The following is a 12,332-nucleotide window of genomic DNA, read 5'->3' as shown; positions in this document are numbered from 1 at the left end:
GAGTGCTTAAAGCGACGATGTGAGTCAAAATATGGAATGGAGTGCACAACTACCATTAAACACACTCCTGAGCAAAACGGCGTTGCAGAAAAGATGAATCGCACGCTTACAGAGAAAATGAGGTGTATTCTTGTTCACTTTAAGTTGCCACAAGCTCTATGGGGTGAAGCAGCGATAACTGCAGCGTATTATGTGAATATCATACCAAGCACTGTTCGTGGGATGGAAGTTCCATATGCAGTATGGCATCGTCGAGCTCCTGAGTATTCTCGTTTGCGAACGTTTGGATGTGCAGTTCTGGCGTATGTGGATAAAGTGGAAAGGCGTAAATTGGACGAAAAAGCTCGAGAGGCCGTATTTGTTGGATATTCCCGTGAGAAGAAGGGATATCGATTGTTGGATAGCAGTACCAACAAACCTTTCTACAGCCACACTGTTGTCTTTTATGAAGATAAACCTGGTCGGCTTCTTAGCAATGCATCGAAGCAGAGTGCATCTGATCAGCGTGTAGTGTCAACTAACGAGTTTTTTGGTATCGATAGCAATGTCGAGCCCATGCTCGAAGATATGCACGAAGCTGAAAGTGATAGTAGTGACGATGACGAAGGTGATCGTCGGTCAGGTGGGGCCGATGACACCGTAAGTAATGACCGGCCAGGTGGGGCAGATACAGAGTGTGATGCCCGGTCAGGTGGGGCCAAAAATGGTCACGCTGACAAACACGAATGTGCAAGTGGCACATCAGAGACTGACAGTCAATCTAGTGAGTGCAATAAACGCACTAAGAAAAGAGGTCGGACCAAGAGTGGCGCCTCAGAGACTGGTGAGTCTCAACGTAAGAGGAGCAGAATGCGGTGCGAGGCACCGGCATCAGAACTATCAAAGGCTCCATGCACAGAGGCAACTTCTACTTCGGTGTCTCGTGAGATGACGACCACGAGCACGAAGACGCCAGCAGAATCTCGTGGGCTCTCAAGCAGGGGGGGCGTAACAACTTCCTCATGTAAAGGGCTGCGAGAGTATGTGGCTCCGGAAGGTGCAAGTGCAGAAGGTTACACAACCCGGAGTGGACGGGTGAGTAAACCACCGTCGTGGCTAAGTGACCACATTCATCTTGGCTATTCAAATACGATAGCGAGTGAGAGCACATCTGTGTGTTCTTCATCTGTTGAATGGGTGAGAGCTCGTGAGGAGCTTCAGCACGCAATGGCAAAAGAAAAAGCCAACTCATGGTGGCAAGACTATTGCTGCATGACAGAGAGTGATGTGACTGAGCCAGAAACATATAAAGAAGCAATGGAGTGCGAGCAAAACATGCAGTGGAAGCGTGCAACAAATGCCGAATATGAAGCGTTACTTAAGAATGGCACGTGGGAATTGTTACCACGCAGAAAAAACATGAAAGTGTTGAAGAATCGTTGGGTGTTTCGAGTTAAATACTTGCCGAATGGTGAGATTGATCGATACAAAGCGAGGCTTGTAATCAAAGGCTTTATGCAAGTCTATGGTATAGACTACCTAGAGGTATACTCACCTGTGGTCAGGCTTGAAACACTACGTGCCCTCTTAACGTTTGCCGCAGTCTGGGATTACGAAACACATCAGATGGATGTTACTACTGCGTTTCTAAACGGAAAAATTGATGTTGAAGTATATATGGAGCAGCCAGAAGGATATAAGGTAAAAGGAAAAGAAGACTGGGTGTGTCGCTTGTTGAAAAGTCTGTATGGCTTAAAGCAAGCACCACGAGTGTGGTTTCAACTGCTGAAGTCTTTCTTGGAAGAGCAGGGATTTACTATGTTGAAATGTGAACCTTGTGTGGCTGTTAAAGTAATTGATGGGCAGCTGGTATTTATTCCGCTGTATGTGGATGATTTAATCCTGTTTGCCCCCAATATGACTCTCATCAACAAGATGAAGCAAATGTTACGAGAACGCTTTGAGATGAAGGATCTTGGAGAGCTGCATTACATTTTAGGTTGGGAAGTCACACGAAATCGAGAAGAGAGAACAATATTCATAAATCAGCACAAGTATGGGAAGTCAGTGCTAGAACGTTTTGGTATGAGCGGATGCAATGGCTGTAAAACCCCAAGTACTCCAGATTTGAAGTTGACGAAGAGTATGTGTGCATCAAGTGCCGATGAGAAAAATCTGATGAGCTTGAAGCCATACCGCTCTGCTGTGGGTAGCATGATGTATTTAATGCTTGGTACACGTCCAGACTTGGCCTATTTAGTGCGTGAGTGCAGTCAATATTTGGAAAACCCTGGACTGTTGCATTGGCAAGCAATAAAGAGAGGCTTACGATACTTGAAAGAAACAGTGGACTGGGGCATGTGTCTTGGTGGACGTGAATGGATAGGACAAAAGCTAGATCGACATCTAGTAGCTTTTGCTGATGCAGATTTTGCGAACCGAGTTGACGATCGGAAATCTGTAGCTGGATACATTACCAAGTTTTGTGGCAGCACTATTTCTTGGAGTAGCCAAACTGAGAAGACAGTCGCGTTACACACTACAGAAGCAGAATATATGGCTTTGAGCCTGCTGGTACAAGAAGTGATTCATTTGCGCCAAATGTTCAAGGAGTTGAAGGTGGAGCAACAAGCACCAACACGCGTATTTGTGGATAATGAGAGCGCCAAGAAATTGGCTAAAAACCCTGAGTTTCACAATCGTACAAAACATATCGATGTACGACATCATTTTGTGCGAGAACGTGTGGAGCTGCAACAAATTGATGTGGTGAGAGTTCCTGGAGATGAGAATGTTGCTGACGCTTTCACTAAGCCGCTGTCCAGAGTTAAATTTGAAAGGCATCGTGCTGCAATGGGACTGATGTCAGAGAAGGAGTATAACGGAGAAGGAGTATAACATCACAAAGCGTGACGAGGAAATCAATAGGTGGGGCTGTGGTGGAGTTGAGTGTATTGATCCCCACGGTTAGCTTTGTGTGCGACGAGGTGGTGTGTTGTGTATGACAGTTAGTATGAGAAAGGGATTAGGAAGAACTAAGAGCTCAGCTCACTCTCTTCGAAATACAAGCTAAGTAGCAGACACTTGCTGCTGCTGACTGTCAGAGTCCAGCTTATCTCTGCGTGCCTTTACCAGTCAATGCAAATTATGCAATAGGGGGCTTGCGTTGCGTCGAGTGACCGTACCAGTGGTAGGCTACCACATGGACTCCATGATGGAGATCACCTCAGCAGGCTGCTCTTTTTCAAAGACTGACGCCGTTCCAACGGTTTGGCGTTTCCTTTCGGCCGTCGTGAACGAGTTGAATGAGTTTGGGCCAAAAGCAGATACGCGATCTCGCTCGATGCATTGAAAACCTCTTCATTCAACACTACAACTGGCTACAGAGTTTGGTGATCAGGAAGCCAATGACTTACCATTCAGTGTAACATTGGCAATGATGGCAATGTAACATTGCCATCAAAGCTGTCGCTGGCAATGACTCGCTGCGGCCCCTCTGTTGGGTACTCATCTCCTTGCTACCGAGCTGACAACAAACGCCAATTTGATCAGAATAGTCCTGAAAAATGGTCCGCCTATTGGGCGACCGAAATGTCGTTGTCGATAGTCCGCCTTTTGAAAGTGGGCGCTAGAAATGTCATTGACACCTCCAGTAACGTAAAAGTTTGCTGATGGCAGCGCTAACTTCCTGGCAGCACCACGTTGTTACGGCGAATGACCTAGCCGACGGATCGCCAGACAAGCCGCAGCAATGGGTGCAAGTAGCTGCTCGAGTGTTCCCTGAGCTGGGCACTGTCTCAAAGGCGAAACGTGCTCGAATAGCTGGGAACTTGTTATTGAACGGGCAATCACAGGTACCCACGCTCACCAGCGCTGCAGTAAACGACACCTTCGCCTACTTTAGTCCAGAGAAGCACAAGCAGTTGGTTACTTCTACAAACACTAACAACCCAAGGGCACTATCGTGGGTAAAGACTTGCAAGACCCAGGGACTGCGTGTGGTCTACGAATGCAGCAACTTGGCGGTGGTGGAAAAGCCCGTGGGAATCCACGTTAAAGGCCGAAGTAAGCGCACAATGGAACACGCATTGCCTTTGCTACTGCAGACACAACAAGCTGCTGAAGCTGGAGACTTCGAATTGCCAATGCCTCATGCAGTGCATCGCTTAGATTATCGTGTGGGTGGACTATTACTTGTGGCGAAGACCAGGAAGACGGAAGTAGACTTGTCAGCTCAGCTAGAGAGACATTCCGTCACGAAGCAATATCGCGCGATCTTGGTCGGAAATGTGCGCGAGAAAATTCCAACAAGAGATAGAAATAAACCCGGGGTCGCATCGATTGAGCTTCCAAGCGCACTCATGGAAATCCAAGACGAACTTCACTTCCTGGACGGCGAAATTGACAACAAGCAGTGTCTAACTGCAATGAGAATTGTGAGCACAACGCGCAGGTAAATTCTATTCGACATGATTACGCATCAATATGGAAAACTAAACTGTGATATTGCGTGTTTTAGTGCTCGGTACGAATGGATCTCCACTGTCGATCTGTGGCCACTTACAGGTCGCAAGCACCAACTTCGTATCCATACAGCACGACACGGACATCCAATTGTTGGTGACGACTTGTATCACGACACTATCGGCCAGTCAGTTGTGCGTGGCATGGGGTTGTTTTTGTTCTCGGTTGGAATTGCATTCGATGATATCGTCGGCAATCGACGCAGTTTCCACATCCAAGAACCCAACAAATTTGCTCGTTTTCGACACTTTTGCGGCTTGAACTGGATGAAACACGCTCGAAAAACCCATGCAAAGAACATTGAATGAAAAGTAGGAGCTTCTTCGCATTAGTTGTAGCTCATACTTGGGCTAAATAATTGATCGGTGTTTCGTATGGTACGATGGCAGGCTGTCGTCGCGGTATCCCACGCCACGAGGTGGCAGTTATTTTACCCGTGCGTCTAGTGTACACGCTCAAAATACGACAAGCTGCTTGTCGTGGTATGTACAGCAGCCTAGTCGCTGTAATGTGGCTGCTCAGCGCGTAGGTTTACTGCTGCACAGGCACCACGTTCTGGAGCGCCACTAGCAATTGTGCGGCCGTTGGTCGACATCGCGGGTCTGGATGCAGGCAGCCTTGTAAGATCCACCGAGACAGATCAGAAATGGGTCGTGCATATCGAAGTTCGCCCGTGTACTGAGCCATCATCGCTTTTACTTCAGCGTGCATCGATTTGTCCGGGCAGATTGGGTGCTTTCCAGTGACCATCATGCAGTACACGATGCCCACCATCCACATATCAGCCTTCTCAGCCGTCGCTTCGCAGTCGCTACGGTTCGGACGGAAGCACTCAGGAGGAAGATATCGCAAAGTGCCAACGGTAGAGTTGGACGTTGCTGCCTTGGCGTCGCGAGTCAAGTCGAAGTCGGTAAGCTGCACACATCCGCCCTGGGCGATGAGAATGTTCGACGGCTTCAGGTCGTAATGAGCAACGCCCATCTATAAGACAGGAAAGGTCAGTTAACCGCAACCCAAATTCAGACAGCAATAACGACGTACATCTTCGTGCAAGTATTTCAGGGCGTTCAGAAGCTGAGAAAGCACTTTGTATGCAGAGTCATCATCGAAGTGCTCGTACATCTGACATACCGCAGAACAAAAGAGAAGTCAGTGTTCTGTTAACAACGAATCCGCCGTTGATATTTCGTACCTCAATGAGTTGCTGAAGATCTGACTCAACGCTGGCAACAGTGAACGCAGTGTATTGCTGTTGCTGATATCGGATAAGGAAGGGTGCCTCGCCGACCTGAACAATATTGGGGTGGTTGAGTTTCTGTAGAGTGAAAAGAAACGTTTGTAAGAACTTGAAGCACTTGTTTGAAGTATCCATTCGTACCGAGTGCGTGTGGTGTTCGCGTTGGGCGTGTCGTATTGAAGTGGAGAGCTTAAGAGCGCAGAGCTGTTTGCTGTTGGCGTAGTCCACGACATCCCATACTTCTCCGTTGCCTCCTTTTCCTCGCAGACGAAGCAGAAGAAACCGGTTGCCAAGAATCGGGAATTTTGAGAATGGCGACACTTTTTCAAGCCGCGTGAGCATCAACTCCTGTTTGTGTCTGGTTTCGTCGTGCTGTAGATTCAAATAAAGAAAACAATATCAGTAACGATTTGAGTCTACAACCAATAGAATCCACATACATAGAATCTGCGGATTTCAGCCTCGAACCGATCTCGTCGCTCCTTGACCCACGTGGCGTTTCCTTTGCCCATGGCATCTCGGACAGCATTGTCGTGGAACCGCTTCTCGGCCATGATGTTCTCTCTTCGTTCACCAGCAACGAAGAACACTCGCCTGCAACACAACATTTAGATTTTTTTTCCAGTCTTTTTCATCATTTGTAAGCGTACGAGTCTTTCTCCTCCAGGTGTCCCCATTCCTCAAACTTCTGTCCTTGCTCGAAGTACCGCTGGAAAACCTGCTCTTGAATATTCCATCGAAGTTGCTGCATCAATCAGATACACAAATTATTGATCAGTTCGTAATCTAGATACACCTTGAAGCTACAATTCTGTATCACACCTCCATCTCGTTCTCTTCCACATCAGTGGCCTGGTACTTGTACACATCGCTCACTGGCATTTGCTGCATGTGGTTGGCTCCTGCTACGAATGTCGTGGTGGTTGCACCTTCCGGCTCGGCTTTAATGGTGTTCTCATCCACCGTCCCGTCCTCCACGAGTACAGTCATCTGGTCCTCCTGTGTCAACTCCGGTGTGGCATTGAGCAAGCGGCTCATGGGAATTGGAGCTGTTATCTGTACTTTGGGCACCTGAGGAGTACACAAAACCTGTCTGGTCATACCACAGCTGACTTTCCCCACTCTGGAGAGAGGGAAACGGTCGGAGATGGACGAGAAGCCCCCGGTCGCGTCGTTGGGCTTTACTGCAGGCACTATGACCGTCTTGACTGTAGTAGAGTACTCGACGTTCACCATTGCGCCATCGTAGGGCATAGCTTCCTCCTTGATCTCAGCCACGCGAGCTACTGGCGCTACAGCCAACAGATGCGGAGTGGGCGACGAGCGCGTGAGTACCACGTTGGGCTCGTCACAGAACATGTCATCGTCCGAGTCCTGCGCGCCGCTGTAGTTGCCAGCTACGAATTGTACCTTGTCATTGGCGCCGCTATTGGCGCTGAACCCGCCAAACATACTCGGGAAGTGTCAAAAAGGAAGAGGTAATGGACGGAGTTCCTGCGGGTTGTGGGCGAGTGTGTAAGTGACGTCGACAGTCGTTTCTCCGTTTCTTCCGACCTTCTCGTCCCGTGGTGTCGCGACGCTGTTGAGGAAGACGGAGTAGCGTTGGCAACCGCCTCCCTTGCTTCTTGCTGAGCTTCTCTACTTATAGTGCGGAACGGCGAATGGGAAGTGCAACGCGAAAAAGGGATCCATGTGGGATGACTGGTAGGAAGAAAACCCTTTCAGATAGTGGAAACGACGTTAATGCAGTACGTCGCCCCGCCCCCATGATGAGGAGTGATGGTCGTCTCTTTGAACTGCGTTTTGTAGAAGGGCCGAGGCAACTTCAAGGCCAAGGCATACTGTAGTCAAGTCAGTGGAAACCATTGTCTAGGTGTGACCCCTCGTAAGTTACGAGTCGTAACTGGGGGCGTACGATGGTCATTGCCAATGGCAGGCAACCGACGGCGGCTAGTGGTTTCTCTTTGTTTACTTGGGATACGGGGCTTGTGGCGGCGTGCTACGTTGACTACTACGCTGCCAGTGTAAGTCTGCCACTTGAGCTCGGCTCGTATCACGGGAAGGCGAACAGAAGTGAAAGAGCAGAAGGTGCCCAGAATAGATCTCTACGCCACTTGGAACAGTGAAGCAGTGAGACTGTGTGGAGTCTATTTTGCTGCAAGATTGGTTTTAGGAAATTGTCCGCGAGCAACACTGAAGAGGGTGGGGTGGATCACATTTCACCCTCTGTCATCGCTTGCTGGACGTACAAAGAGGACGGATGCACTGCAGCGTACTACCTGAAGAGGTTTAGTTGTTGTACGTGTAAATGTACCACCGCCCAAATCAGCTGCATGGCCGATCGTTGAAACGCCTACGGAAAGTCGCATGGACCAGTGTCCAAGACTAGCACAATGCTGGTAGCATTACATGCACCATTCCAAACCATCATTCAAGTCATCAAACTAACTTACTAATTTTCCCGTGCCCCAAGCCGCCCGTAGATTGAACTTATTCTCGACAGAGTATTCCAGCAGAGTCTCTCGGTGAAAATGCAGAGCTGTAATCAAAGGTCCCATCGCACTAAAGGTTTTGAGGAAATGGCTCCTACAGCATGAAAGGTGAGCAATGTAGCTGGTGAGCAAAGAGGATGGAACGATGAAACCATCACTGGGCGCGTCGTACTCCAAAACAAGTCGGGGTTGCATTGCGCGCGGTCGAGTTTTTCAATGTGGGCGACAAGTAGCATTTCGTACTCCACATCCGCTGAAACAAGTAAGTGTTGTTCATATTGGATAGCATCAAGATATCCAACGTTTACCTGCTATCCAATATGAGCAACGATCACCTGTTTCAGCGCAATTAGAACGGTAATGTTCGTTGGTATCCGCACAGTGTATATTGTGGATTTCTGCCACGTCTTGTGGTAGGTTGTACTCCCACGGCTTGCTGCACCCGCATTCTCTACATGTACTTCCTTCCATTGAAAGCTGTTCCACGCTGCTAACATGCCTGCTCGACTTACCATGCCTGCTCGACTTACCATGCTGTGACCGACTACGAGCGTCTGACTCTTCAAACCCGTACTTCAGTACCAGTATACTGGCTCAATTACGGCATTTCCTTACGGAGTTCGCAGGTTGGAGCACACACTGCTACACGAATTAATAATTCTCGGGCCAAATGTTTTACGGAATGGTGACATGCATCTTGCAACGGCCGGCTCGTACATACTGTGATTCAGTGTGCCCTGTCACAAGCCCTCAACGGCCTCGGAATACGATTGTAATGGAGCGATTCCCGTAGGATTTAGAACGCGTTGTATTTCTCATGGAGATTTTTAAACTCACAAACGAGAAGGGATTCCGTTGAGCTAAGCTCTCACAGTTCCCAGCATTTTTTTTGCTAGCAACACCAAGAAAAATTTGCTATAGGATTATAGCCCAATTTTTTAAAAGGAGCTTTACTGTTATCCTGCTGGACGCAATATTGCCATCGTATGGTGTCCAATTGCTCTGACAGAAGCATACGGGTTACTCTATTGGACACCATTGGCAATTTAGCAGTTTGCTTTGCATGGCAAGCGCACTCCCAAAAATACTTGAATCACGCGATTTCACTAAAAAAAATTTTGAGGATCCGAAAGCTCATCCCAGGTGTCGCACGGGCGTTGAATGATAGTGGCTGTGACTGAAGCAACTTTTATCCTTTTGGTGCTGTTCTCACCGTGTCGTTCTCCTATCCTAGTGTTGGGGGCTTGCTGGCTGTCGTCAAGGCATAATGGTCTTGGTCAAGCGTGCATCTTAGTCATTCAACGAATACGGTACTGTACGACCATGTTGACGACGACTTAAGTCAGGTTATATAAGTAATTTACCGATTTTGAATAGCATCTGTCGCAGCGTTTTTATCCTTTTCACTTGATTTAAGTAGGCTCATCTTTTGTTATTTTCGAATCATCGTCCCGTTTTCTACGGTCGCGGTATCGAAAAATTACGCTGAATCGTTATCATGTTCTCTATGGCCATTTCCGAATATTGAGCGACGTCCCCATCGAACCTTCTACCATGACTTGCGCGGGCTACCTGGTGGTCAGCAACAGCCATCTCGCCTTCGTGGAGATCTGCACAGGCGTCCTAGTGTGCTCCCTCGACGTGGACACCCGCACGGAGCCCGTCGTTTCGTCAGAGCACGCTCTGCCGCCCCTGGAACCGCGCCGAATGGCCAAACTGGAAGTCTGCACGACAGACGCGTCGTTACAAAAGATGGCGGACAAGTATAAGCAGCCTGAGGGAGAGATGGAGCCACAGGACGAACCTAGCAAGCGCCAGCGTCTGATGCAGCTCAGTGGCTACATGATCGAAGTGTTGGACCAGGACGAGGAGCTGGACGAAGCGTCACTGCCTCAGTCCTTCCAGGTGAATACGTACAAGGTGCATTTGCGGCCAGACGGTAGCTCCAGCAGCACGCTAAACGACTCACTCATCCTCACAGCCACCGATGAAGAGACTAAGAAGCTGTGGGTGAAGAATATCAAGTTCTGGAACCGCTACGGTTGGAGAGATACCGTACAGGTGGCGGCCACACACAACGACCTGGTCAAGCTCCAGGAAATACTGCAAAACTCCAGTAACCCAAGGCTCTTGGGTGTGTACCCGCGCTACAGTAGCGACGAGGCCTTCTGCCACGAGCGGAACAGCGTTATGGTGTGCGAAGGCCACAGCAGCTTGAGCGTCCAGTCGTCTTGCGCCACGAGACGCCAAACGAGACGACGATTCTACCGCACGGCCATCCCTGGCTCGTTCGCGCCACCGTCGTGAAGACTCTTATCTTGGAGAGTCCGCCACGCCACTGGGTGTACATAACTTATTACTAGCCTTGCGAGTACAACAGCGAGGATGTCATAATTTTCAATAGCAATTTCAATTGAACATTCATGTAAGTTGCACGTCAATATTTTCCGGATTGAGAAAAATGACACATAAAGTGTGTTGACGAAAAACACATGCATACATCGTCTATTTTGCCCTCCAACGCGTGTGGTATGCTACATGACCGCTCCTTGCCGATAGCAAGAGCAATCCCAAAATGACATGGCACCGATTTATCGGCCGTTTGTCCGCGTCGAGTCTGGTTCCTCTGAAAGCAGGCGAACATTGGACCTCATGGTCGATGTGGTCGACAGTGGCAGGCCATCCTCCGGGATCGGTAGCTGAAGCTTCGCGAGACGAAGACGGCGGTCACGACGCGCTTTAATACTCTTGGCGCGAGGCTGACGTAGTGACGTGCCGCATACACGACAGAAGTTGGCATCCTCTTGGTGTAGCCGTCGGAAGCAGCGTGGGCATTCAATTACTTCCGTCAGAATATCCTGTGATCCGGCTTGGTTCAGTACCAACGGACAGGCGATAATACCGTAACCAACGAACATCACAACGGTAGCAAGCATGCGACCAACGATCGTCTGCGGCGAGATGTCACCGTATCCCACAGTGGTCATGGTCACAACCGTCCAGTAGAGGCTGATAGGGATATTCGAGAAGTCATGACGATCGCCTTCTATCAGGTACATGGCACATCCAATGACGAGAATCATCGTGAACAGCGCGACGAGGAACACGGCAATGCGTCGTTTGTTCGACTGGATGTTGTCGCTCAGTGCAGCACCTGCGTCCACAAACCGAGCGAGACGCAGCAATCGGAACACGCGCATCACTCGGAAGATACGCAGCACTGCCAAGTGGAGTAGCGGCCTTGCGTCAGGCAGGATGAAGCCCAAATACGACGGCACTAAAGCACACATGTCGACGAAGCCCATCATGCTAAAGGCGAACTTGCTCGGGTTACGAAGCGAAACGAGTCGTAGAGCATATTCCACTGAAAACACCACAGTGAAGAAGGCCTCCAACGCCAGCAAGTAGTTTCCAATGTCCTCACTACAATAGAAACAGTCAGTTTCTCATCTAAGTACCAACACAAATGTCAATGCAGCTGTGCGTACCGAATATCGTCCACACTGTCCAGCACAGCTATCGAAGCAACACAAAGCACGCCAAAGCGTCAGCACCTCCGTCTCCTTTTCTCCAGTAGCAGTAGTGACTCACCAACTACGACACTCATGGACACCATCACTAGTAGAACAAGCGCCACGCGCTGGCCAGTGGGCGTGGAGCTCTTGAACATGATCTCGTACACGCCCTCCCAGCCCTTCCTGGCACCTCCCTTCACCTCGCTGTCCACCACGATGCCATTCACGCGAAACCGCAGGTCGTGCCCCAATACCTCGCTCTCCATCTTGGTCGTGGACGCCTCCGTGTCCACGTCGTCGTCGTCTTCGTCTGATAGGTCCTCGGGGTTGCGCTGTTGTTGCTGCTTCGCATTGCCCGCTTCCACGTTGCTGGCGTTGCTGGGCGTTTGTCTGAAGCCCCCGGGGCTCATGTCCACGGCGCTGTCTACGTGGCCATACCTGGACTCCTTCTTCTTGTCCGCCTTGAGCTCCTTCAGGTGCGACAGCATCGTCCCGCCGGACACCGGACACGTTGTGGCAAACTGAAGCTGACACATGATTTAGTGTGGACCACAAAAATCACATTCATTCGCTGAAAAAGCGAGC

General features: G+C 49.5%; 4 protein-coding genes across 6 annotated transcripts; 2 read left to right on the top strand and 2 right to left on the bottom strand.

Annotated features, from left to right (window-relative positions):
• The first annotated feature begins 3,635 nt into the window (after nucleotides 1-3,635).
• On the top strand, nucleotides 3,636-5,846 carry PPTG_06458 (hypothetical protein). 3 transcript variants are annotated; one of them, XM_008900386.1, is made up of 3 exons: nucleotides 3,646-4,432; nucleotides 4,499-4,814; nucleotides 4,893-5,846. In XM_008900386.1, exons 1-2 carry the CDS (start codon nucleotides 3,651-3,653, stop codon nucleotides 4,809-4,811), a joined length of 1,095 nt encoding a protein of 364 aa, XP_008898634.1. In that variant the 5' UTR covers nucleotides 3,646-3,650; the 3' UTR covers nucleotides 4,812-4,814; nucleotides 4,893-5,846. The 3 variants fall into 3 exon arrangements, with proteins under 3 accessions (XP_008898635.1, XP_008898633.1, XP_008898634.1); XM_008900387.1 differs by having other exon boundaries at nucleotides 3,636-4,432; nucleotides 4,499-5,846; XM_008900385.1 differs by having other exon boundaries at nucleotides 3,642-4,415; nucleotides 4,499-5,846.
• Nucleotides 4,414-7,470, bottom strand: PPTG_06457 (serine/threonine protein kinase). Its single transcript, XM_008900384.1, has 7 exons — nucleotides 6,563-7,470; nucleotides 6,391-6,485; nucleotides 6,181-6,334; nucleotides 5,882-6,112; nucleotides 5,696-5,818; nucleotides 5,545-5,625; nucleotides 4,414-5,484 (listed from the first exon to the last, which is right to left on the bottom strand). Exons 1-7 carry the CDS (start codon nucleotides 7,190-7,192, stop codon nucleotides 5,035-5,037), a joined length of 1,764 nt encoding a protein of 587 aa, XP_008898632.1. The 5' UTR covers nucleotides 7,193-7,470; the 3' UTR covers nucleotides 4,414-5,034.
• A 2,209-nt stretch (nucleotides 7,471-9,679) lies between these two features.
• PPTG_06456 (hypothetical protein) lies at nucleotides 9,680-10,685 on the top strand. Its single transcript, XM_008900383.1, has one exon. The coding sequence runs from the start codon at nucleotides 9,787-9,789 to the stop codon at nucleotides 10,537-10,539; it is 753 nt and encodes a 250-aa protein (XP_008898631.1). The 5' UTR covers nucleotides 9,680-9,786; the 3' UTR covers nucleotides 10,540-10,685.
• Nucleotides 10,636-12,262, bottom strand: PPTG_06455 (hypothetical protein). Its single transcript, XM_008900382.1, has 3 exons — nucleotides 11,824-12,262; nucleotides 11,721-11,748; nucleotides 10,636-11,655 (listed from the first exon to the last, which is right to left on the bottom strand). Exons 1-3 carry the CDS (start codon nucleotides 12,233-12,235, stop codon nucleotides 10,824-10,826), a joined length of 1,272 nt encoding a protein of 423 aa, XP_008898630.1. The 5' UTR covers nucleotides 12,236-12,262; the 3' UTR covers nucleotides 10,636-10,823.
• Between the last annotated feature and the right edge of the window lie 70 nt (nucleotides 12,263-12,332).

Source organism: Phytophthora parasitica (genome assembly GCF_000247585.1).
Source record: "Phytophthora parasitica INRA-310 unplaced genomic scaffold supercont2.9, whole genome shotgun sequence".
Taxonomy (NCBI): domain Eukaryota; phylum Oomycota; class Peronosporomycetes; order Peronosporales; family Peronosporaceae; genus Phytophthora; species Phytophthora nicotianae.
Note: the sequence above shows the minus strand (reverse complement) of the source record. Positions and strands in the feature narration are given on the sequence as shown.